The following is a 27,574-nucleotide window of genomic DNA, read 5'->3' as shown; positions in this document are numbered from 1 at the left end:
CCAACTTCACCATCGTCGCCGGCATTATCGTCGCCACCATCGCCAACATCGGCAACGTCTCCCCCATCGCTGCTGTCGCCAACGTCGCCAACATCACTGCCAACGTCGCCAGCGATGTCGTCGTCCCCACCATCGCCGTCGCCACCGACGTTTTCCTCCCGTGGCTGTAGCCCGAGCGCCACCCGTCTCGTCGTGGCTTCCCCGCCGCCCGGCAAGGCCGGAGGGCTGCAGCTGCTGGAGACGCTGTCCACGGAGACGCCGCTGGAGCAGCTGCTGGCGCTGAGACGGACAGACAAGGCCGGACACAACAATCACAAACGGAGCCCAACTATTCTTTCTTTTCGATTTAAAGCTTTCGTGACTGCAGGGATTCATCTTCCTGGTTCTTTCGGTAAAGTTACGTAGAAGGGAAATAATAAAATAATAAAAATAAAACATAATAAAATAATTCTCACGACGTTTCAGCCACAACGCATTCAGACTGTCTTTCCGACAGACCTGTTCTTCACCTGAGGGACGGCTGCTTACGTTGTGGCCGAAACGTGAGAATTATTTTATTATGTTTTATTTTTATTATTTTATTATTTCCCTTCTACGTGACTTTACCGAAAGAACCAAGAAGATATTCTTTCTTTTACCAGACAAGGCTCAATGAGCTATGTAGCCCATTTTTCAGAAGCGACCTGGTAACAAATGATAGCTCAACGAGGTCGCTTTATCGTCTGCAAATTTTCTAGCAGTAGCCAAATCATCTAAAACGCACGTCGATTCTAAACGTGGAGGAGAAAAAAACCGCAGGACCCGGAGAAAAATCCACGCGACCACGGGGAGAGACACCGCAAACTTCAAATATACAGGCGTCAGGTCAGGATCAAACTCACAACCTCCTGTACACCAGGTGAGCTAGTTAACATCTCGCCACCGTGGCACCCCGAAACAGATGGTGTCACACTATCAGCATGCACACTACTTCCCCTTCCACATTCTCTTGTCACTTAGTTCCTACGACCTCACACGTGACGCTTCACGTGATAATGTGATTCATCTCGCCACCGCGACTTGTAACAATTCACGAGGCCTTCGTTAATCCGCTGCTAGATGAAGACCTCCCCCCAAGCCACATCGTCGGTTATGTGGGGGGCTTGTTTGACCATACTTTACCATGCCGGTTCAGTGCAAGTCGTTAAAAGAACGGGTGGGGGGGAGAGCACCAATTCAGATAAATCGCTCGCAGCAGGTGAAGTGCGGTCAAACAAGCACCCGTGGCCGACGCGGCGTGGGTTAGGGCTTCCTCGAGCAGTGAATTAATAAACATAAAATTATAATAATCTTAGTCGACACACAACTGGGATTTGAACTCGCAACCCTACGATTGCAAGTCGTGTTGAAAGAGTGCTCCAACCGAATTGGCTGAAAGAACAAGCATCGTCGTCGTCGTCACCATTATTACCTTCTGTCCTTCTGCGTCGAACGCTTCTTAACAATGGGCACTGCAGTGCCATCTTCATCATCCTCGTCATCGTCTTCTATCGCTTCGTCCCTCTCCTCCTCCTCCTCCTCCACCTCCTTCTCTCCTGCTGCTTCTTCTCCTCCTCCTGCTCCTCCTCCTCCTCCTCCACCACCTCGAGCGGGTGGCTCGGCGGGAACTCGAATGGCTCGAGCTCCTCGATGACGAACCAGTCCCCGTACTCGAGGACCTGCCACTTCTTGAGGGGCACGATGGCCACCGTGGCGCCGCCTTCGCCGTCGTCTCCGTCATGGCCGGGGACGCCGCACCGGAAGCGTACCGCCTGCGACACCGAGTACGGCGTCCGGCCCATGGCGCACCCCTCCATCTCCTGGCGGCTCAGCGCGCTCTGCAGGAACAGGTGGAGCAGGCTGTCGGCCAGCAGAGGGGCGATCTCCACCACCCTGCGACAGGGGACGGGGTGGGGGGGGGGTGTTAGCGAATCAGAATCAGTGTTTATACCGGAGGAATCCGATGAGCTAGAAAATATTTTTGTTCAAAGATGTCCAGCAGTGGCGGCGGGTAAGAACGTTACAACAGCAAACAATAATACCAAGACACTCTAGGAGTGCAAAGTAAAGTAAAGGTAAACAAATCAGCCAAAAACAAACAAATACAACTAAACCATCCTCATTCTACAAGGCAAAGTCCACCCCAGGCATTAACCTATTAGGGTGGTGGGAATGGACAGCGACTCATTTAAATCATCGTCATCATGTATTTGTAGTGGTGATAACTACTCGCTGTTCGCAAGCTGTGAGAGAGCGGATCGTAAACAAGGTTTTCCCGCTCAATCCAACGGTTAGGGTCAAATGGGGTGAGGTAGGATCCAGACGCCAGATTGGGAAGGACCAATCGGAGGGTTCCACAAGGTGGCCACGGATTGGACAACCCGGCCACGAACAGGTATAAAAGCCAGAGCGCTGAGAGCTCTTGGCCAGTTCTGCTACACGAAGACCCAAGTCGGCCGAAGACATCTAGGACCCTGGACCAAGCCCTCCAGCCCTTATCCGGGCTAGGGCTCAGTGTAACCAGTGGTCGGGGAGAGATCCCCTAGGTCCAGCCAGAGGACACTGGGATAGCAGGGAGATTAGATAACCTGCAAGGTCCGGAGGCTGTACCTCCTTAGAACAGGAGCAAAGTGTGAGTGTGGAGCTGTACAAGGTCCGGAGGCTGTACCTCCTCAAGGTAACGGGTGAGGGGTCCATATACCCCTTTGTGTGATAGGGACTGTGTATTAAGACAATCAACAGTGTGTGCCATAAAGAAGTTTAGAAGTCCATCCTTTACAACACTACATATTGATGAAGACACCCGCGCTCTCCCACTAACCAAAGCAGTAAATCTGTCATGACCCTGCAATGTGGTAGTCATAATCGACCCAGCACCTGCACACTCTGGCATCGAACTCAAGTTTGCCAGACAACGCAACGCGGTTCGCCAACCCACCGCCACCATTGGATTGCGAGCAAAAACGTAACGCGTTTGTGTAGGATTCGGAGCACGTCATCACGAGAGTAACACGCCGATGATTTGGAGGCGTTGTTAAAAACCCGGTGCCGAGTGAGCAATCAAGAATATATATTAACAACTAAACAACAGGACCATGAGCACGGTACATATTCACATGGGACCTTCCGTACTTGTACCACAACTCTGCATGGATAGGCATCTATGATCACATTCCCCGGTCAAATGTTGATACAAATAAAAGTTCTCGGAATGCATAAGCAGGAGAAGGTAGATTCTAGGTCATGGGTCGACAACCTTTCGAAGAAGAAGAAGAGACATTTTTTGTTGTGTTTGTCCTTGGCCAAAATAGTTTGCATCACAAGCAGAGCTACTTGTACACGTACCCAAACACAGCAGTAGGCGTACAGCAGATGACGAATGCATTCTGAACGAAATAAACAAAATAGGTGATGGAATAAACCGTCTATATAATTTTTACCTCCCTTAGTTATTATTTAACATTACAGTTCGGCTGTTGTACATTTTGTTGGAACCAAGACATTCCATAGGAACCCATTCCCCTGCCATATTTAATCATCAAGTCTTCACGTAAAATTACGTTCGACATCTACGGGTTTTTTGTTTGTTGTTAAACGGCTACCCGCAAGGAGGGCATCCTAAGAGCCGCAAGGGAAGGGGGGGGCAGCCAAAGAGCCGCAAGGGAAGGGGGGGGCAGCCAAAGAGCCACAAGGGGGGAGCAGCCAAAGAGTCGCAATGGGACAGCCAAAGATTCGCAAGGGGGATGGGGCAGCCAAAGAGCTGAAAGAGGCGAGCGCAAAGATTCACAAGGGGGAGGGGCAGCCAAAGAGTCACAAGGGGGGGAAGCCAAAGAGCAGCAAGGGGGCAGCCCAAAAGAACAGCAGGGGGGGGGGGGGCAGCCCAAAGAGCCACCACACTCGCTCCAGAGCGGCAGGTTGCCGACCCCTGGTCTAGTCGGTGACCTGAGATCCGTTTTGGCGGAACCGCCCCCCCCCCCCCCCCCACCAACAATCATCAAGCAGCTGACAAAGCATGACCACGCAGACGACACTCACTTGTTGAGGAAAGTCTGGAGGCCCTTCCTCCGCTCCTCGATCTCGTCATCGCACCAGCAGTTGAAGAACAGGTCCTTCGGGGGGAGACGCGGCACAGTTCTGATGCGAAAGATAAAAAAGTGAAAACGATCGGGACATTGTCAAACAAAACATCACGTCGTAATGATCTCCTGCAAGTGAACAGTACTAACAATCATCATCGGCCATGGTCAATCCACTGGCCTCCCCACCCCCCAATACCCCCACTCCAACCCCCCCCACCACTTCTCCCCCCCGCCCCATAGCCCCATCACTACATCACACCACTAGCTACGCACAGTTAAATCTCTCAAAACGCTTTAACCCTAGTGGTGCAGAGTTGAGCGCGAGGCAGAGTCTCTACCCGAAAACAAACCGAAGGAAAGAACAAAAAAAATACAAAACAGAAGTTCTCCGACCCAAAAACAACGTTTGTGTGCGTGCACAAGCAATTATAAAGCTGTGAATACACGCCGTGCTCATATGTTGTATGGAACTTGGCAATAATCCCTTGCCCCGTACATCACATGTTGTGTAATGTGTCCTCTGGTTAATGTAATTTTTCTCATTTAATTCACAAACAAACAAACGAAAGACATACTTCAACCACGACATAAAAAAATCCCGCAGTTATTACACATCCAGTGAACCTCAGTCTTTCACCTCGATAGTAAGCGACTCCGATTAATCCGTATTCCAGGAGAGATTTCTGTTTTTGTTGCCGTTAAATAGTTGTCAAGCATTGTGACTTTATCAAACGTCAATTAAACTTGGATGCGAAAGTTGTTTCGGGTGACCCGTGAACACGTTAGAACGCTTGCACACCCTGACCATTGGCTGACGTCGGGCGTTGAGGGGTTTTGCGACAACAAATTTGACCAGATTCATTCATTAAGTGGCCCAACTCAAAAAAATCTTTCACAACTCACGATATCGTCTACGAAAACCAACGCATTCTGATAAAAAAAACGAAAATTACTTCACGAAGCATTATTTAATACTTCAGAGTATGCCGAAATATGCCTCCCGTTAGGACCTCCCCCCCCCCACCATCACCCAGCAATTACTGTGGCTTCCAAGGAGGGATGTACCGTAACATCACGACAGTCGCATCGCTTACATCATGGACGCGTTCTTCATCATCTTCTGGCGAAGCCACACAAACTCGCTGAAGCGCCTCCTCACGCGCGACGTCTTGCGGGTGAAGCTGATGCTGTTCGTCTGCACGCAGCAAAAATAGGGACGAAGTCTGTTTAACACGCAGTAGTAGGGATTTCACACCCAATATAATCCACAATGAACGTTTTTTGGGTTAGATTGCGTAAATATAAATGCGTCTTATTTTTCGATTTAAAGCTTTCCGTGACTGCAGGGATTCATCTTCTTAGTTCTTTCGGTAAAGTCACGTAGAAGGGAAATAATGAAATAATAAAAATACAACATAAAATACAATTCTCTCGACGTTTCGGCCACAACGTTAAACCCGACACAGCCACCTATAGTCAAGTTTGTCTTTAAAGTGGCCTTCCCTCTTTAGTTTGGTTGGTTGCCCTGGTTCTGTTTTTGTTTCCTGCTTTTCATGCGTTGCACTTTGGAATCCTAGAATGGAATGCGCATTCTAAATTTGAATTATTAATTAGTTACTAGTTCAGCACACCGGAGTGTTGGAGTGTAAAAACCCACAATCGCCGCGTTCCACGGGTTTCCGTATCGCATTTGTTTTGCGCTGTGTTTTTTAAACGTTGCAGGTAGTACTTCTCCACAATTCTGGCCGTCACCTGATGAAGCTGGTTGTTTTAATCGCCAGCAAAACATCACTGCTTGAATTGTAAATGGTGTGGGTTTTCAGTCTAACACGTAGACTTTCGGTTTAACACGTAGGCTTTCGCGACCAATGTTATTCATAATCAACGTTTTTGGGTTTAGATCGCGTTTATTTATAAATGTGTCGTAACCCTCCACCACCCGACACGGCCAATCAGTAAAAATGTGTCACGTTGACAAAGACAAATAGTTCACTGCTTTAGCCCACCAGTGTGTTGAAGCCACAACATTTACAATTTGAGTACGACGTTTCGCTGGTAATTGCAACCAGCATCATCGGGCAATTCGCCAGAATTCTGCCGTGTCGGGTGGTGGAGGGTTACGACACATTTATAAATAAACGCGATCTAAACCCAAAAACGTTGATTATGAATAACGTAGGCTTTCGCGACCAATATTATTCATAATAAAGGCTTTTGGGTGAGATCGCGTAAGCATAAATGTGTCAAAACTCTCCGCCACCAAACACAGCCAATTGTGGGAGATTAAATCCACAACATTTTCCATTTGAGTACGACGTTTCGCTGGTAATTACATCCAGCATGATATATATTCCGTTAATGACAGGTGCATGGCCGTGTGCGTGAGCGCGAGGTTTTTTTTAACGATTCGAATGCAATTGATTGACAAAGTATTAACCAAAAAATTGTGGATTTCCGGCTCAAATGAGCATTGAGGCGGTGATCATCTCCCGTTTACAGCCCTAAAGCCAGTGATGGAAAGTCCACGTTGCTACGCTCAGGGGCGAGTGTATCCAGACAACAATTACTATTGAGTTTGCTATTAAGTTGTACTCTATTTAACCAAACCTGGCATGATGATGGGCCGAGACCAAACCCAATCACGATTTCTAGACGCAACCTTCCGATAGTGTGCGCAAAGCCGCTCGCTCGACCGCCGATTCGCCCGGACCAGTTAAGTTTATAATATCCCCGCAGTTACATTTTGATTTAAAGCTTTCGTGACTGCAGGGATTCATATTCTTGGTTCTTTCGGTAAAGTTTTTTTGTTTTATTGTTTTATATTTTTATTTCCCTTCTACGTGACTTTACCGAAAGAACCAAGAATATGAATTCTACATTTGAGGCTTTCGTTTATAATATCCCCGCAGTTACATTTTGATTTAAAGCTTTCGTGACTGCAAGGATTCATACTCTTTGGTTTTTTCGGTAAAGTCACGTAGGTAAAAAATAAAAGAAATGAAAACAACTCAATTAAACCACGACGTTTCGGAGGCAACACAAGCTTCCGTCTTCAGGTGGAACCATAATATTAATCCCCACAGTTGTTGTAAATTCTACACACAAGGGTATGGAGGAGGATCCATTCGTGATGACAATGCTGGATGATTTTATTTCATCGTTGGGATGACTGACCGTCAGCACAAAATAAAATAAAAAATTACAATTCCAGATGATTATTTGTGATCGTCAGGACAAAAGGGAATTCGCAATCGAGGTTCCAGACAATTCACAATTTTAGGAGACAATTGTCATTTTGTCATTTGAAATTGTCGGTCTCCATCCAATTTCCCGTCTTATTTGTTCCATTAGACCTGAGGGTAACATTATAAGTTTATCTAATCGATTGTTACATGCGTTGACTTGATGCCCGTATCATCACCATCATCATCTTAACAATAAAGTAAAAAAATCAATTGTTATATTCCTACAAGGGCTTAATCTCGGCTCGATATGTATGTCCTGGGTCAAACGAGCCAGAAAATATTTCCACGCTCGGCACACCACATCCAGAGTACAGCTCACGCTATATGGATTGACCCACTAGTCATCATCATGTGGCCACTTCCAGCCGACCAGCGACATGGAAAATATTCAGCGAGAAATTAAGTCTTTTTAGTGTACAACAATGCAGATAGTTATATTTTTCATCCATTTCAGCGACGTATTTTCACGGTTTGGCTACGAACGACAAAACCAACAGGAAGGAACCATTAGACCAAGGCAACTCAAACCCCAACAAAAAAGTAAAGCCCACAAGACTCACACCACACCTAATGTAAAAACCGAGATCCCGTTTCATTTAGGCAATGTGTAAATCCACGTCGAGTTGTATCGTACTGCACGACCATCACGCTCGTTATCATGGCAGTCATTCAAAATGCTCCATCCCCCCCCCCCGCCACTTTTCCCCTTTGTGAGTTGAGAGTGGATGGGCCCCGAATGGAGAAGTTGTAACCCCATCTCATAAAGCAGCATTTATGTCACGTGATTTGTCGTGTGTCCCTTCGTCACCGCCCTCCCACACCCGATCTACCCCTAGAACAGTGGTTCTTCACCTTGACTGCAGCCTCCACCACTTTGGTTCTCAATCGTAAAAAAAAAAATTACGTCAATAAAAACGTAGGGTTTGATGAAACAAAGTAGTTGTACTGTATTTTCCATAAGAGAGGTTTTTTTTGGTTAACTTCGATCATTTGTATCTCGCACCCCCAAGGCGTGCGTGCACCCCAGGTTAAGAAGAACCACTGCCCTCGAATGTTGGTTATTATCTACCCCCCCACCCCCCACCAGAGGACCCCCTAATCTGGATAGGACACCGAGTAGTTTTTTTCTTCCCCAGCCTTAGATCTGTGCAAGCGCCGGTTTTTCTGTCCCTCCCCCCACCTTCCCCGACATCCCCGGCACGTTAAACCGGACTTGTGTGTGTGCGTATCTCAGTAAAAAACATTACACGTATTAAAATAAATAAATGTTTGCTCCATCAGCTGCTGGATTATAATCCCTCTATTGTTTACCGGCGAAACAATGAAGCTGCCTTACGTGAAGGAAGATCTCGTAGCTGATGTACGGTCGCCATGAATCCCTGTTGTGCAGGAAAGGCTCCTGGACTCGAATCGTTATGAACTCCTGGAGAGAAAAAAAACACACAACATCCAAACAATGATTGGTTTTCAAAAACAAAACGCACAGATCATAACGCCGTCCATCACATATTTGACAGAACGAAGAATGGAGGCATAAATGCCACCACTCTTGGAGTTATAACGCTCCGAACACGTACCAAGTGCGGAAATGGAATCCGATGCTGCCGACAAGAAAAAGTACTTCTTCTAAACGCAGCGAGAGAAATTATTTCAGGTTGTAAAAGTTTTACATCGAATGGTCAAAATTGGTTTGAACCGGTGAATTCTGATCCCTGGACAAGAGTGCGCATGCTGATAGCGTGACACCATCTATTTCGGGGACACCACGGTAGCGAGATGTTAACTACCTCGCCTGGTATACGCGAGGTCGTGGGTTCGATCCTGACCCTAACGCCCGTATATTTGGAGTTTGCATGGCTCCCTCCCCGTGATCACGTGGATTTTTCTCCGGGTCCTCCGGTTTTTCCTCCACATTTAGAAATATACATTTAGAGTATTTGGCTGCTATACATTTCCACTTGATCGGTCACTCCGTTGGAGCTATCATTTGTGGTCAGGTCACTTCTGAAAAAGAGCTATATGGCTCAGAGGGCCTTACCTGGTGAAAGAAAATATTATGACAACCCTAACATGGAAAAAAGACATTCTCTAAAATGTTTGCAAATAGTCAGTGACAAAGGCCGAAATAAAATTAGGTCCATTTTCAAACACAGGATCCACAATTCTGTCATGTCACCGAGGGAAAAGTGATATTCTCCTTCCGAATGGCCATCATCTTTCTCTAAACCGAGGCGTACATTGTGCGGGGAGGGGAGAGAAGTGGCTCAAGACTCCGTGAGGGTTTTCTGGGTTAAACAAAGAGCTCACATTACTTCGTATAGATATATCAGAACCTTTAGAATAATTACTCTTTTCACAATCTGAATATTTATCTAGCCTGGGGGATTCCGAACCGAAATTAACCTTCTGAGAACTAGACCGAATTCGCCCATTTAAAACAAAACTCAAATTCCTGCAAGGTCTGCATTTTTCTGGACACCTGGCACTGGAATAGAAAACAAACAAATTCCCGACATTCCTCGCATCAGGTGAGGACAATTATGTTAATGAGCATTGTGAAGACGCGACACTAAACTCTGGCACCCTGCTCGACTTCAACAATGCAGTCTACATTTTGATTTAAAGCTTTCGTGACTGCAGGGATTCATATTTATGGTTCTTTCGGTAAAGTCACGTAGAAGGGAAACAATAAAATAGACTTACCATAAGGCAAGTCTACTGAGAGCGTTACACACATGCCGCATGCGGACCATGTTTAACAATATGCATTACTCGTAAGATACACTTGTAATAACGAGCAAATGAAAGCAACTCCGATGCTTGCGCTAGGTTTATTATTACAACGCGAGACCACAAGAGATGGCAATTGCTTGGAGAATCTTCCATCCAGCAGTGGATAGATCAAGGCTGACGATGGAATATCGTGCACATGACTAAGTCTAACAGCCAGTGCGATTCCCAGCCACAAATGTTTTCATGGAACTACCGAAGCATTGGATTTAACATTTATTTTAAAGATCCTGTGACAACGTACACAAGAGTTCATTCCAAGCCAGCACCTTAAGCTCGAATAAATTTTTTTTAATCGTATGCATGTTAAAATTATTTCGCAGCCAACGTAGCCAACCAGTGCAATGTTAGAAATGAGTAATCATGCAACGACAGAAATGTAATCACTCAAGATTGAGGTCCTTCATTTAAAACCAGTGAGACAGCCCCCACAATGTCCAAAATCTTGACTGCAAAAACGAGACCTGGATTATTTAGTATTAGCACAGTATGAAGAGCTAGAATTTCTAGTCGTGGAACCCACTAGAAACAACATCAAATTGCAGGGACTGAGCAATAAAAATAAGCTCGCGTGCAGAAGAACATCACAAGACCCATGAGAGACACAGCACGGCTTAGAGAGGCCTTCATTTTTCAACGTACAGATCATGGCTCACGTGATTTTGAGAAGAAAAAACAATCCATTCGAGACAACATCAACTGCTGACGGAGAGCGATCTTTTTTTAAATCCTTTATATTAAGTTCACTTGCTTGCTTGCTTACGACCGTGCAAATCTTTCGGTCGTTTTTTAACCCACTTCCCTTTATCCAATCGAGCTGACATTTTGCACACAGACTCGTTGTGCGTGACAATTTATTTTCGTGAAATTTTTTTCCAAAATTTTCAACATTTTAGGAAAAATATATATTTAATTACCAATTGCTTAATGGTGGCAGGCAATCATCTGACCCATAGGTGGCAGCCATCTCAAGCCAGAGGACGAGAGGACTCTAGCCGCCACACATAAAGGATTTAGTGAAAAACTTTGTTTTTACGGGTTAATTTTTTTAAATCATGGTGGCTCCGATTAGCACGGTTGGCTACGTACGGTGCGAAAGAAGTTCAAAAATATACATCTGGGCGAGTCACCAGCACAGATATTAAATTAACTCTCATTTTAAAAAAATTATATCAACTTCAACAGACCAGATTTCAATACTGTTTGCTTGCAACTTATAAACAACCAATCAGGATACTCCAGCTCTCCGTGACAAAAGAAGCACAAATGTTGTAGCTCACAACGGGCATCTCACCTCGTATTTAAATAATTAATTAGCTACGACAGATGGCCGACTAAAAGGGGCCAATCACACAATGAAGACAAAGATCCCCTCCGTCTGTGTAGCCTCAACAGACTGTGAGGGCAAGTGCTGTTAGCGAGCAGCACCTATGAAGGCCGGCACTGTGGCACACGAGGGGGGATGGGTGGTCAGCACCACGCCCGACCGCCTTTGTCTCCCCAGTGGCGACGTTTTACACACCGCAACCAGGTACTCTTTGGAGGCTGAGTCGACTTAGGCGAGGCCCAGGACCGGTTCAGATAATCGTCACTGGGTGTTGACCGTGAACGGGAATCGGACTCAGGTCGCCGGGTTCGTAGCGCAGCGTACAAACTATTCCATCACCGCTCACAAGGAACACACATAAGTAGGTAAAAGGTCGTCCAAAGGAGTGGGACAGAAAGACATCAATAGTGTCTGACAAGACAGATGGACCAGCAATAAACAAAAGGACACACAAACGACGGAAGGAAGGACAAGCGAGCAATAAACAGACAATACGTTGCGTTCTAAGCTGTTGAACTACAACGGAGCACAAAACTCCCAAGAAAAACACACAACTTAACACAAGCCATCATCGTGTCCATCTTGCACAAACCTTCCTCTCAAGCCAAAACGCCAAGTTGAACGCGCGCCTGCGGTCACCACAGCTCATCGCTGCTCCTTCACGAATATCAACTCGTTTAAGATTTTAAACAACGCCAACTATGAAAAAAAAACACGTATAGAACCAGACGGCAAATCCGCACTCAAGACAACGGGAGGCAATCGTTGCTCTGTGCTCGCGCAAGAGCTATACAAGCCGACTAGACCAGCACGGAGCGAGGGGTTTTACACATTTCAGTAAGACTGCAAGCCGAATCAAACAGGGGAATTCCAGATTCGTCGGTCACCACCCCCCCCTTGGGTGCCCGAGCAGAAAGAATAGACGCTCACCCTAGTGTATGTATGAAAAAAAACTCGTTTCGTCACGTGCCGAGATATCTTAACATTGGTGGGTGGTATGAAACAGCTGCCAATTCGGAGCGCGTTTTTCCCCCACTTGGAGAAACACATTCGGGACTTTCCCCCACGCACAGTATTGCACACTTCTTCCTTCCAGGTTATTGTGCTTGGCGACTTTTTGAAAACCAGACGAGACGCAATTGGGGAAAGCGTTAGTTTGTAAAAAGAAATGTCTGCCTTTGTAAAAAGAAATGCTCGCATGTTAACTCACGTTAGCGACAAATTCAGAATAAGATCACCGGACTGCGTGTACACATCAGCCCAGAATTGCGTTTGAGAGTTACGCCTGTGTATTGACACGATGGCGTATGTTAAAAAAAAACACTCGCATTCACAAATAACCCTGTGGGGAAAACGCAACATTGGATAGGCGACGTTTTGGGGCAATGGTCCTTCGTGTGCCACATTTCCATCGATCAAAACATCGCCTATTATACATACACAAAGACAAAGATCCCCCGCGTAGCCTTAACAGACTGTTGGGGCAAGTGCTGTTGGCGAGCAGCACCTACGAAGGCCGGGAACAGCACACGACCGGGTGGGTGGCCAGCACCACGCCCGGCCGCCTTTGTCTCCCCAGTGGCGACGTTTACACACCGCACCGGGTTAAACTTTTGAGGCCGAGTCGAACTAGGGGGAGGCCAGGACCGGTTCAGATAATCGTCACTGGCAATGTTGGGTGGCCGTGAGCCGGGAATCGAACTCGGGCCGCCGGGTTCGTAGCGCAGCGCGCTAACCACTACACTACTGCTCCCCACATACACACACACGTGGGTTTCTCCATGTGCTCTGGATACCTTAGACACGTAACAAAAATAATTGGCCAATAACACCTTACTCATAAGGAGTGACCAACGTAAAAGTAAGAACAATGGAAGGAACCGGAAACAGAGGAGGACCTCACAGAGAGAATGGCGAGACGACGACATCACAGAACAAGGGTGGCACAGTCGTTTTTTTTTACAATCGGGTTTAATTGTCTTTTTTATATTAAACCCGATCGTCTGAGATTGGGAGAAATCCGCTTTAATTGGTTCTAATTGCAGAACCGCACTTCGCCAACTTCTCAGCGATGGGCTTCATCCATTCCAAGCGGAAGAACTCACTGGCGCCCACGATTGTGGAGGAGAAGCTCGTGTTCATCAAGACCAACCTGCCCGCCGCATTCTACGACTACACCGTGCCCGACGGCCCCCCCGAGTACGATAGCAGCACCGACGAGGAAGCAGCCTAAGCCTTGAATCAGAGTTTGTATTAATTAAACCAGGTTTTAATTCCCCAAAATCGGGTTTAATTGTATTAAAGAAAAAACCCGATGCCTGCCGCTGGAAAAATCGGGTTTTTAAATCCTTTATATTAAGTTCGCTTGCTTGCTTGCTTACGACCGTGCAAATCTTTTGGTCGTTTTTTAACCCACTTCCCGTGATCCAATCGAGCTGACATTTTGCACACAGACTCGTTGTGCGAGACAATTAATGTTCGTGAAATTTTTTTTCCAAAATTTTACACTGTTTAGGGAAAACAAATTAAATATTTAATTACCAATTGCTTAATACTGGCAGGCAATCATCTGACCCATAGGTGGCAGCCATCTCAAGCCAGAGGACGAGAGGACTCTAGCCGCCACGCATATAAAGGATTTATAGTGAAAAACTTTGTTTTTACGGGTTTACTTGTTATCACCCATGTCACAGAATGGTGCCAGAGAGACGGGCCCATGACTCAAGCACATTGGTGGTACAAGACAGAGGAAAGTGGATACAAATGACGAAATGTGTCTTGGACACCCGCGGGCTATCTGCCCACGAATCGTGATGACGATGATGAGCACCTTAAATATAGAGGACGGCAAAGCTTGGGCGGAAATTTGACACCGGCTCACCATCTGGCAGCTGCAGTCCCCCGCTTGCCTGTGGTTCGACGCGCCTCTGAAGAAGGACTTCTCACAATTCGAGCGAATCGCCTGATGAAGCTGGTTGGATTCACCAGCGAAACGTCGTACTCGAATTGTAAATGTTGTGGGTTTAACTCTCCAGCACACCGGTGTGCTGAACTAGTAACGAATTGGCACGTTTCGTTGACTTGACAAACCTTACTAATTGGCCATGCCGGTTGGTGGTGGCGGGTTTAGAGACACATTTACAATCACGCAATCTAACTAAAAAAACTCTATTATGAATTCTCTGTCGAAGAGCGAGCAAAAACTGTGCACGGTACAAGTTTAAATCATTATTAAATATTCAATGACAGCGTTATTGACGAATGTATAAAGTGTTTTGTTTGTCCTCATGCGGCCACCCACTGCCAACGCAGCATCACAAACAAATTCAGCCTTTCTTTAACTAGAGGGAGCACAAACCGTGAAGTGTGCATACACAAGGCATTAAACATTGTCCAATTGGGTCACAGCTTTGCAGACTGGCATATTAAAGCCCAAAGCACATGGACCCTTACTGTAAGTCACATATGATAGTAAAAATGTCACAGCACGAGTTTTCGAGATTAAATCACGAATGCTGTCCCCCCCCCGCCTGTCCAGAGTAGGAAAAATACCACATTCCTTATCTATTATTTGTATACAGTGTGGGGCACAGAGCTCATACACGCGGCATGCAGCCTCCTGTTACATTACTGTGGTTTGTACCACAAACACAGGAAGTTCAGCTTTAGAAATGACGAAAGCAAGTCAAGTTGATCTCTCGTAACAGCTTTTTCTTTAAAAAAAATACATTTTGTCGAATGCGTGTTACTTGCACCGATGACGGATTATTCACCCCCAAGGAACAAACATCATAACAAGTTCAGTACACATTGATTTTAACTTATTCTCCGTGTGGTAGACTGTGTATGACGTGCCATTCTCGGCCGAAAATCAATTAGTGTAAATATATTTCACTAATCCTCACCAAGCAGAAAAAAACAACCCCCACAATCGACGCAGCATGGGAAGAGGGCCTTCACCCAACAGCACGTTAACAAAGGGTTGTTTGAAAGGACATTTACATTTTTTATGGAGTGTTATGTGTGGAACGCATAGAGTTGTACCGCATACAAAGAGCTCTATAATAATGAAAAAATAAGGATAAGTTTAACCCTTTCTCTGCCAAGACAACGGGTGTTAAAAAATGTTAAACACCAAATAGTTACCTTTTGCAAGCAATCAAGTCTGCATGAACCACGTGTACTTTGCCGACACCAATCAGTTTCAAAGACAAAGCATATATTAACAGAACATGTTCGTTAGTATGTGTGGTTAATTCCGGCTTGGTTCCTTGCAAAAGGTTTCTATTTGGTGTTTGACCATCTTTACACCTATTGTATTGCCTGAACCTATTCTTATTTATTCATACTTTGATTCTGGCAAAAAGGTCCCATGATATAGCTCTGTAGTCGTTTTTTCGTGTCACAGACAACGTCCGTGCCGACAATTAAAATACAAAAAACACAGACAAGATATCTCCTACTCTCGTAAACATCAATACAGGGTCTTTAATGCCCACTTCAAAACCAATGGTTGGTCGCCAACTGCCTGACCCAGACTTAACAGGGCTGACCGCGTGAGATGCAAGCCAACTCGGCATGAGCCCCACTCAACTCGCCATTAAAACGACATCAATTCTTTAAAAACACAAGTTTCTTTTTTTAAAGGCCACAATGAAAATGCACGCAACGCACTAAACATAAAAACAGCCGAGCCGTAATAAACAAATGCACGTGGCACCTTTACAAATGAGCCCAACTACCCAATTACCACATGCGCAGAAGCCCTGCATCTCCCATCCCCACCACCACGCATACAATATTAAAACTGCAAATGAGCCAACTTTGCATGTGCTACACGCCACCACTGTGGTTTTGTATTTTTTGGCCATTCTTTTATTTGTGATGCCAAACCAATTTGAGCCTTTAAACGGGGAAACACAACAAAATGCTTGGCCACAAAGAAGAGCTGCAACCACGACTCCCGCCAACCCCCTGTTGAGCCTAATAGCCTGCAGGGCAAGTGTCGTTAGCGGGCACCTGTTATAAAAAAAAAGGTCAACACACGCCAAGAGCTGGTGTGTGGCCCAAAAAAACCACACGCAAAGATCGACCCCCCCCCACCCGCCCGCCTCTCCGCCCCCCATTTAGAGAATCAACATCAAGCGTTTAAGAGAAATTTGGCTGCTAGAAATTTCCACGCGACAAGCCACTTCGTTGAGCTATCACTCGTGGCCAGGTCGTTTCTGAAAAAGAGCTATACAGCAGCTCAGTGGGGGCCCTCGGCTGGTAAATTAAAAATATATAGTAGGAGCCTTACGTAGCCAAACGCGCTCCGATTAGCACGGTTGGCTACGTACGGAGCGAAATAAGTTCACACACTACATACAGACATACGGCAAGCGCTGTTATCCAGCAACTATTAAGCCCGAAATGGCACTCAAAGAAGATGGTGTGACCAGTCCCAAAACCCAGTTGCTTTTGCCTACCAATATGTTTGGGTCTACACATTGCATTTAAAGGACGAGCAGAGGAGTATTCTTCATTGCAAGGCCTACGGGACACAGGCAGCCCCTGGTGGCCTTTAGTGCGGCCCTCGAATGTTAAAACGCCCCTTTTGCAGGCGGTTTGGCAGCCCCTCGCACCGATGCATTATCGGCAAAAGTGGCCATTCACTGAAAATTAGTAGAGCAAGTGTAGACCCAGAATAGATTCAGATACATGGCTGGGAATCAAACCCTGGTGACTGCGACTGTGGCATCGTGTGCCGTTCATGGGCGTATTTATTGGACTGGGTCGCAATTGAACACAAGAAACGATTATCAATTATGTTTTAACACTGCAGTGAATGTACAGGGTGGTCCAGATGTATCGTGACTCCCATTTAAATCCTCTAAACATTTAGATATTTTTTAAAGCAAGCTTTATTTAAAACAGGAATGAATATACAACGAAAAACCATGTTAGGGGTCAATTAACTGGAGGGGGGGGGGTCACAAAACACCTGGACCACCCTGTAGAGGCCTTAAGGAGTCAAGTGAGAAACCCTTACAAAACATGCATGAACTATTCTTACACAATGACATTCAATACATGTTTCGTGAGCTTGGAGAAACGAAATTAAATCATGCATCCATCCAAACACCCTCTTATTCCGACCTAACCATGACATGCCGGGGCATATAATGACGCACCACGGACCAACACACGCACACACTCGCACGCAAGAGGCCAGTCAACCTACAGCAACCGGTGAAATGTATTAACTTATCAAGATGGTTCTCGCTCAAGACACATGGCCCTTACAGAAAATGCCACGCTGACATTCCGCATCATCGCCCTGCTGTTGTCAATTAACTCGAAAGAGAAATGACACTTCCCATGCAGGTCATGCGGTGGGGTTATACGACTCTACTTCACCATCGCTAGTCAATGTGGGTCGGTGAAGGTGGGAAAGTCTAGATTCGACTACCCCGATACTTTTCGATTTAACGCTTTCGTGACTGCAGGGACTCATCTTCTTGATTCTGTCGGTAAAGTCACGTAGAAGGGTAATAATAAAATAATAAAAATAAACCAATAAAATAATTCTCACGACGTTTCGGCCACAACGCAAGCAGCCGTCCTCGGGTGAAGAACAGGTCTGTCGGAAAGACAGCATCTGGGTCTGTCGGAAAGACAGCGTCTTCTTGGTTCTTTCGGTAAAGTCACGTAGAAGGGAAATAATAAACTAATAAAAATAAAACAGAAGAACAGGTCTGTCGGAAAGAGAGCGTCTGAATGAACACCACCAGGCTTGGCAGTGTATATTTAAGCTGGGTTGGAGGTGGAAGAGCCCTTCTACGTGACTTTACCGAAAGAACCAAGAAGATGTACCCCGATACTCTTACCTGCTGCATTCTGCACAGAGCAGGGAAGTTCCTGACGGTCTCTGCGCTGCTTTCTTCCATTGCGCTTCTTCGTTTGAAGTAACAAAAAACGCCCTGTGGGCAGAAACAACACGGCAATAACATTGTCAGGATCAATAAAGCGGCACGCAATTTCACATTCCAGTTGGTGACAATCCATCGTGTACTTGGAAATACCTACATTTGTTTAACGATTCTGAGAACTACACACTCACGACCTTTAGCCGACTTGACTCACGCAGAGACTCGTGACTTGGCCCTTGGAAAGCAGAACTATCTCACTGGACCACTCTTGACACTGATAAGCAACGAGGGGGAGGATGAAAATATTTGGATAAGCGTAGTTGGTCTTTGACTGCCTCGAAGTTTTTTTTGTTTTGGAAAAAAGCACAGATGAAGTCAAATTTATTCCTCAGTTTATTTGGCAATTATTAAAAAGAGCGGTGAAACTACATTTTATGCCTCCAACGAATTGCGGTAAGATTATAAGCTTTGCTCGGGGCTATTTTTCTTGACACACACTTGGGGTGACATAAAACAAAAAGGAAAACACAACTTCATGTAGTTTCATTGTAAACGGTCTTGCCAGGCAGTTTAAAGATGTATTTTAGGCATTAAATAATGGGCCATTAAAGAGTTTTACTCGTACAAAATAAAGCAGTGCAGTGCACTTAAGTTCTTTATTTTAATGGTGGAATAAAACCACGACACAATTCAGCAACCATACATTTTTTCATCACAGTTCCAAGATCTTTTTTTCATAGCATGAGATTTACCATGAAATCGGGTAAACAGTGAAGCTTTGGTTGTGGCTTTTCTCTGACTAATAGTTTAAAGGTTGCACAGGGGTGAGCCACATGGCATGGAATGTGGAAGGGCAAAGTGTGGATTCTCCAAGGGGCCTTCACTCACCACTGGTGGGAAAAGTAAACGTTTCGACTTTCAACGCTCCACATAATAAAAATACGCTTTGATAAACCAATGATTGTGAGCCAAATTAACAATTGAATTAACTAAAATGTGCCACTGAAGTGTAAACTACAGTACGTGAATTCAGCCTACCATTTAATGGATTTAATTAAAATGTGCATATTCAGTGGAAACTTATCCGAATTAAAGATCAACATTCTAGAAAAGAGATTAACCTTGTGGCGTCGGTGATTCCCGTGTCTTGCTTCAACATGTACTAAGCTAACCTATATATTTTATATTTTACCAGGTAAGGCCCACCAAGCTATGTAGCTCGTTTTCAGAAGCGACCTGGCCACAAACGATAGCTCAAAGTGGTGGCTTAGCACGTCGAAATTTATAGCCGCCAAATCACTCTAAACGCAGGGTTTAGAAAAGTGGAAGGAGAAACCGGATTGACACGGATAAAAATCCACGGCAAGAACATGCAAACTACTAATATACACGCATCATCATCAGGTTTGAGATCAAACCCACGTCCTCCTGCATACCACGGGAGGGAGTTAACATCTCGCCACCGTGGCGTGTACAATTTAAGTATCGTTTTAAGAAACCTTCACGACTCACCTGATGCTGCATTACACGACTCAGTAATTCATTCACTACCCATCATGCCCAAATATTAACGCCTTAGACAATATTTAATTTTGTGTCGGTGTAAAACAGGCACCAGATATTACATTCTGGAACAAGCCTATTGTTAAACGTCTGTCCATTAAATTACGATTGGTAATGTATTATCTATTGTATTATCTGTATATATCCCCAAACATTATGAAGATAACAGTTTTCCCCAATCACATGATGGAAACAGCCGTCTTCAATGACATTAAAACAAGACCAATTGGAGGTAAATATTCCCAGTGAGCTTTCACGCGATTAAAACCTGATCAATGATAATCTGAATGGCATTTCAGCTGGTGAAATGATACCGGAGATATTGCCACACTCTCTCGTGGCAAACAGGCCAACGTATGCTTCAGTATCATTCAAAATCAACGCACTCGCAACACACGCTTAAGATAAATGGTGAAGCTATAATATACGTGACCATGTTGAACTACATAAAAAAACACAATAGAAATACTCTTTGGTTCCAAAATAAAATAAAGCACACGTTTTATTTTATTTGGTTCTTTCGGTAAAGTCACGTAGGTGTACAAAATAAAATGTGCGATTTATTTTATACCTACATGACTTTACCGAAAGAACCAAAGAGTATGGATTCCTGCAGTCACGAAAGCTTCAAATCACAATATAAATATAGAGAGGTAGATATAAACTCACGTGTATCTGGTTAAAATACACCAAGGGAAACAATATCAACAAGCGTTGACAAACATTAAAGGGACATGAATTACATTTTTAAAAACTGCATAGTATGGTCCTGTAAATGTTAAACTAAACAAATTTTTTTCATTTCACCAGACAAAACCCACCAACCTATTTAGCGATTTTTCAGAAGCAAACTGGCGGGTGATAATTGTCATCATGTGTACGATGGCATAGCACCCAGAAATACTCTATGATCGCACGTTTATTCTAAAATGCGGAGAGAAAAACCGGGGGCCCGAAAATACAACAGGCATCGTGTGTCAGGGTCGGGCTCGAAACGACGACCTCCTGCATACCAGGCGAGATTCTGGCCACCCATGGAGCCCCCTTAACTTAACGCGACTCTGAGATGGTCAAACAATCAAATGGCACATTGATTAAATAACACCTTCCCAAACAATATGTAAATAAAACAATTACACGATCACCCCCACCCCCCCCGCAATTTAACTTGGGTTTTAATAAAGGGAATACCGCATGCGACGGACAGTAACAGAACGTGCACGTGGGAATCTTTGAGGCCATTTTACAAACGAGGGCTTATTTTGGTTAAAGGAGATCTGGTGATAGCAATAGGTTTAAATAATGAACATCTGGTGATAGCAATGGGTTTAAATAATGAACATCTGGTGATAGCAATGGGTTTAAATAATGAACATCTGGTGATAGCAATGGGTTTAAATAATGAACATCTGGTGATAGCAATGGGTTTAAATAATGAACATCTGGTGATAGCAATGGGTTTAAATAATGAACATCTGGTGATAGCAATGGGTTTAAATAATGAACATCTGGTGATAGCAATGGGTTTAAATAATGAGTATCTGTGATAGCAATGGGTTTAAATAATGAGTATCTGTGATAGCAATGAGTTTAAATAATGAGTATCTGTGATAGCAATGGGTTTAAATAATGAGTATCTTGTGATAACAATGGGTTTAAATAATGAACATCTGGTGGTCGATATTAATGGGACAATCGAAAACGTGCAATGCCATATCGTTATAACTGCATTCTTTATTAAATAAAGTGGGGGGGGGGGGTAAATTATCATCTACACTTGTCAGCTGTATTACTATAATCTTATATTTTGTTAAATTGAAAAAACATTTATTCTCAATGTGACCACGACTTGTTTAATTAAAGGGACATCGTCGCTTATCAATGAACTCGGTCGAAAGATAATTCACGTATCCGATAACCTCGATAGGACATCACCAGGATGTAATAGTAATGTAATAGTGATTTAATAGTGATTTAATATTTATTTTGTTATTTTAAGAAACGGACGGGAACCTCAGGACACAAAGAACACAACAGCAGCGAGGCATTGACGACATCAACAAAGCAATCACAACTCGCATTTGAAGGCTAAAGATTACAATACAAATGTAGGTGGGTAGTTTTACAACACAGTAATCACACGCGTATTACAATTAACAAGTATGTTTAAATTAAACGATGTTAATGTGGAAACACGGGGCGCCTACCCACAGCGGCAGGCCTCGGATTGCGAATATCCCCCCCCCCCCCACCACTTCTAACGCGTTTAAAAAAAAAATTACGTTATTTAAGGACGGGCCTTAAGAAACTACAAAATGACCATTATCGAGATAATTTTAAATATTTTAAAAATATTTGTAAATTAAAATAATCTTTAGTCTCTTCCACCCACCTCTTACAAACTATCGCGAGATTTGCGATGCCGCTGTATGGTGCGTTGGACAGTAGTCTCGCGAGATTTGGTGGGGGACATTTAGATGTGAACAATCATCCACGCTGCTTGAGCGAAAATGTTGTAAAAATGCTTAAACGATTTTGAACTATACCCTATCATTCCAAATTATACCTAGAGGAAATATCCACTAGTTATGTGTTCAATTTAGACTCGCTAAATATTCGCCTACATTAAAAATACACTGGAAATAATGTGTACAGGACCGAGCGAATTGACTTTTAAACACGATATTAAATATTGAACACGAGTATTTTAACGTAGTCAAATCACGGTTCTTGAGATTTAAAAAAAAACATTACTTTCAAAGACTGCATATTTTATGTCTTACAATATTTCATACGAATTGCACAGTACAACGTACACACGTGCCTTTAACAACCTTTTTTTAAATTGTAAAAGAAACACCAAATTACAACTTCCCTTGTGTAACAGTCCATTAATTGTTAACAAATGTTGCACCATGTTTCGCTATTATACGCAACAAATGTGTCGTAAAACAGCCTTGACTCATGTAAAAGCAGACACCCAGCCAAATGTACTTTATATAAGCAACAAAAGCCTCATCCAGCAGTGGATTTCCCAAGACAAGCAAAGATTAATCGACAATGAATATCCCAAAGTCCTTTTGAAGATTCAATCTATTGTTTCCCATTCCATTGTGCGAAAATTAGCGGGAACTTTCTTTTCTTTCAACTCATTCCGAAGATTTAAATCAAACTACACAGCTCCTAGGCAAACCATTTAACAGAACAAACTTTCTTATAATCCAATAATAATGCCACATTAGTTTATATTGGTACTGCAGTACCACACAATGCCTTTAGAACGGACACTTAGAACGCAAACTCTTTGGTTTTTTCGGTAAAGTCACGTAGGTAAAACATAAAATAAATGAAAACAACTAAATTAAATCACGACGTTTCAGGCACAACCCTTTGTTACTCCACCAATGGATTAAACAACACAAATATCTATTACAAACTCAACTTAATAGCAAGACCATGCACTCTGGGCTACTTCAGATAAAGACCAAAACTACGACTTTCTAAACAATACTTACTCTAAACGACACTAATGCGACTTTAAATATTTATAAAAATGGAACTTCTTGATAACACGACTGCCAATGTAACCTCATTAACTAAAGTGATACAACTACACCGCTGAAACGTTTATAATAATTATAACACTGAAACTCTACACGTTATAACCAGTGTCAGTCAGAAAGGGCTTTTCAATGCCACGTGCTCTGGCTTATTTGACCATACTTCACCACGCTGGTCAGTGCGAGTTGGCGAAGGCTGCCAGAGTGTGTATTAAGTTACATCTGTAGTGTAACAAATGTAACGTGGCACTCTCTACCATGAATTAAGTCAGACCAAAACAGGGACAATACAATCTTGATTTGAAGCTTTCGTGACTGCAAGAATCCATATACTCTTTGGTTCTTTCGGTAAAGCCACTTGGAACATCACCTTTGGGTCATTACAAATGTATTGAATTATCTTAATATATTATACAAGCTTTACCATTTCTGACATATATACTGGTTTAATAGCAGATCTGAGAAGGAAACTGGGCACACACGTAGGACGGAATACAACAGGAACATTTAAAGTTGTTGTGGTTGTTGTTGTTCGGATCAATGGAAGTAAGACCTCAGGACAACATCGCCAGAGAGATGTGGGCACTAAACTCGAGCACATTGGGCACGACACGAGAAGTGGAAACTATTTGTTGACGTGATTCTGAAAGCAGTGGGGGCCATCTGCCCGTGATGATGATGATGAAGTTTAGTTTCATTTATTTGGTATATAGCTCTGTGAGCTATTCGGCTCTTGAATCGGGTGCAACCGCAACAAACAAAAAACATGAACCAGAAAACATCTTAAAGTGACTTTTTAACGTTTGCAAACAGAAAAATCCAGGAAAAAACTGCTAAATATTGCAGAAAAGCACCGTACACCAACGCTGTGTGCAAAAATCCCAGTGGGATGCAAGTCAAACAACAACAAAATCCACAAGACAACTTAGATTAAAGCCATCAGTCTAACTCCGTACTACAAACAAACATTGCCAAACCAAAAAAACTTTTCGAAATCACCAAAATAAAGCCATAAAAGCAATGTAACGGTGATCATATTGATGGACGATTTGGGTTTGTCAGAATCATTCAACATCGTTGATATAACCGGCCAAAGGGCCCAATGTATCTCTAATGTTATCTATTTTATTGTAAATACTTTACCGCCATACAAACGCAACACTTAATTCACTCGTAACACAGTGGTGTAACAGTGTAGCCACTAAACAACACAGAACTTGGTAAAAACAACTTATCCTGAACTCTAAACTTACCTCTGTGTAAAAGTCGCGTGGTTCGTGGCAGTGGTGGTTAACCAACTTGGTAGATCGGCGCTCCCAAAGGCGTCTTCGCCGTCTTTATCGAATTCTAATAATCAAAGATAACCCAAACGCAAATTGCCAACCCTACGCTCTAATCTCTAATCTACACAAGGGTTGGACACCAGCCACACACACAGACACACGTGTGTCTGTGTGTGTGTCCGTGTGGCCGTGTGTGTGTGTATGTCTGTGTGTATCCGTGTCTGTGTGTATCCGTGTCTGTGTGTCCACGTGTCTGTGTGTGTCCGTGTATCTTTGTGTCCACGTGTCTATGTGTGTGTAGCCGTGTCTTTGTGTGGCCGTGTCTGTGTGTGTGTCCGTGTCTGTGTGTCCGTGTGTCTGTGTCCCCACGTGTCCGTGTGTATCTGTGTGTGTGTCCGTGTGTGCTACAGCAGGAGACGACAGCGGTGAGTGTACCACGGAGTTCTAGGAAACTGCGAATTTAAATAAAAGTGCCACCGGACTCCCTCCCCGGCAGAGAGCCTTGGTGGTGGTGGTGATGATGATGGTGGTGGTGGAAATGTCAGGGGGGGGTGGAGACTCCATAAATACCCGGGGGGGGGGGGGTGATGTCACGCGGCCCACCCAAAGCTCTCCGCTGCCAACCAAAGGTAAAGCTCCCCCGGGTAGCCTTCGCAGAACGCTGGGGGCAAGTCGCTGTTGAGCTGCGAGGGGCCGCCTTCGAAGGCGGAAGTTACCCCGGGTGATGATTGGTGCGCTAACCACTGCGCCACCGCTCCCCGCCCCACCACCACCACCACGTGTACCAAAGGCAAAGCTCCCCCGTGTAGTCTTAACAGACTTGGGGCAAGTGCTATTGGCGAGTAGCACTTACGAAGGCCGGGAACGGCACACGACCGGGTGGGGTGGCCAACACCACGCCCGGCCGCCTTTGTCTCCCCAGCGGCGACGCTTGCATATCGCACCGGGTGAAACTTTTAAGGCCGAGTCGACCTAGGGGGGAGGCCCAGGACCGGTTCAGATAATCGTCACTGGTGGTGTTGGGTGGCCGTGAGCCGGGTTTGTAGCGCAGCGCGCTAACCGCTGCGCCACCGCTCCCCAAGTGTGGGATGGGTGGGAGAGATTCCTTTCGCGTCGTCAAAGGAATTGAACCCCCTCCCCCCTCTCCCCCCCCCTCCACATTCTTTACGTTGCTGTAGAGATTGTGTATGTGTTTGTGTATTTACGACTCTTATGCAAATCCACTGCTGGATGTTAAGCTTCTCCATCACACACCTTGTCTGGATGAATGTGAATGTGCTCACGGCAAACGCCCAGTGACGATTATGTGCGCCGGTCCTGGGCCTCCCCTAGGTCGACTCAGCCTCAAAGTGACAACCTGGTGCGGTGTGTAAACATCGCGACTCGGGGAGACAAAGGCGGCCGGGCGTGGTGCTGGCCAGTCAACAATCCTCGTGTGCCGTGCCGGCCTCTTCATAGGGTGCTGCTCACTCAACAGCACTTGCCCCAACAGTCTGTTACAGGCTATACGGGCGATCTTTGTCTTTGCAACCCACACGCATCAGGCTGCCTAAGGCGACACCTTAAACAAACTAGACGTACTGTTCACACAAAGTTACCTGGTTCAAAATAGAACAGGTATTTCCCTCCATTATATTTATCAGATTCAAGCGTTGGAACTTCAGGTCAACCGAGTTTAACGAACACACGTTATTTAAGTCGGGTTCGCTTTAAGCCAACCTGCACTGCCCCAGTGTGGTGAAGTATGGTCAAACTTAACGTACGGTGTAAAAGAAGTTCAACATATACACGTGGGTTGCATACGGTGTAAAATAAGTAAAACACACGTGGGTTACGTACGGTGTAAAAGAAGTTCAACATACACACGTGGGTTAAGAAAATAGCCCAATGGCAGTTCCTGAGTGTTGTTTGATTCCGTCGGTCAGTGTGGGTTGGTGCAGGGGGAACAGCCAAGTCGAGGTATCACTTGCAACCGAGGTTAGCCGTGGCAGATAACCGCCCTAAGTATAGATGTTTCATAGTAACACCTCGATTTACGCCCACCTGCTTTACGTAATTTCGCTAAGCCAGGGGTCGACGCCCAATATAACAAGATCCGTTGTTACTTTCGAATTCGGTCGAAACAAACCTTCGATATTTCAAGAACCGCAATGCACCGTTCGTGATCCCCCAATGAATATCGTCACAAAGCAGCAGCAGTCCTTAAACAGCCCCACGCGGTTTCTATAGGCGCAGGTTGCCGAGGCCTGAGCAAAAACCTACTCAACCTATTGATACCCAATCCAGTTTTACGTACTGCGTCCCTCGCCATAACGCTCTCGAGTATGTATAGGTTTGCATTTCATATGCAAATCCACTGCTGGATGAAAGGTTCTGCACTACACACCTTGTCTGGATGAATGTGAATGGATGAATGTGAATGGATGAATGTGAATGCCCCCCCCCCTCACCCACATGCTTACGTCTGTACACTGCTGAGTGAAGGCCCCCCCCCCCCCCCAAGTGGATGAATATCGATCCACGTGGCAGGTCTATTCACCGCTGGATGAGGTCCTACCCGCACGTATATGTTCAGAACTTTGAGATATTTTGATAATGAAATTAGTTTTATGAAATTTTGATTTAAAGCTTTCGTGACTGCAGGGATTCATATTCTTGGTTCTTTCGGTAAAGTCACGTAGAAGGGAAATAATTAAATAATATAAATATAAAACAATAAAAATTCTCACGTTTCGACTGCAACACAAGCAATCATCATCTGATATTTTCTGGAACAGTCAACACCTGATGACGGTTGC

The 27,574-nt window shown here is 44.6% G+C and overlaps 1 protein-coding gene across 2 annotated transcripts; it reads right to left on the bottom strand.

Annotated features, from left to right (window-relative positions):
* Nucleotides 1-113: 113 nt before the first annotated feature.
* LOC133349697 (sorting nexin-10B-like) lies at nucleotides 114-25,309 on the bottom strand. 2 transcript variants are annotated; one of them, XM_061563367.1, is made up of 7 exons: nucleotides 24,747-25,309; nucleotides 18,329-18,421; nucleotides 8,679-8,765; nucleotides 5,192-5,292; nucleotides 4,054-4,152; nucleotides 1,451-1,911; nucleotides 114-279 (listed from the first exon to the last, which is right to left on the bottom strand). In XM_061563367.1, the coding sequence occupies exons 2-6, from the start codon at nucleotides 18,386-18,388 to the stop codon at nucleotides 1,527-1,529; spliced, it is 732 nt and encodes a 243-aa protein (XP_061419351.1). In that variant the 5' UTR covers nucleotides 18,389-18,421; nucleotides 24,747-25,309; the 3' UTR covers nucleotides 114-279; nucleotides 1,451-1,526. The 2 variants fall into 2 exon arrangements, with proteins under 2 accessions (XP_061419351.1, XP_061419352.1); XM_061563368.1 differs by lacking the exons at nucleotides 18,329-18,421; nucleotides 24,747-25,309 and adding an exon at nucleotides 12,052-12,254.
* Between the last annotated feature and the right edge of the window lie 2,265 nt (nucleotides 25,310-27,574).

This window comes from Lethenteron reissneri, chromosome 31, assembly GCF_015708825.2.
Source record: "Lethenteron reissneri isolate LAM-NWPU_2019-01 chromosome 31, ASM1570882v1, whole genome shotgun sequence".
Classification (NCBI taxonomy): Eukaryota; Metazoa; Chordata; class Hyperoartia; order Petromyzontiformes; family Petromyzontidae; genus Lethenteron; species Lethenteron reissneri.
The sequence above is the reverse complement of the archived record's forward strand: the minus strand, read 5'-3'. Positions and strand labels throughout refer to the sequence as shown.

Bases quoted from the DNA above. Each gene is read 5' to 3' on its own strand.
- LOC133349697 (XM_061563367.1), bottom strand. From the start codon at position 18,388: ATGGAAGAAAGCAGCGCAGAGACCGTCAGGAACTTCCCTGCTCTGTGC. The intron at 5,293-8,678 runs GTAAGGCAGCTT...TGCTGCGTGCAG, and splicing joins GCTACGAGATCTTCCTTCAC to ACGAACAGCATCAGCTTCAC. The intron at 4,153-5,191 runs GTAAGCGATGCG...CTTTCGCATCAG, and splicing joins ATGAAGAACGCGTCCATGAT to AACTGTGCCGCGTCTCCCCC.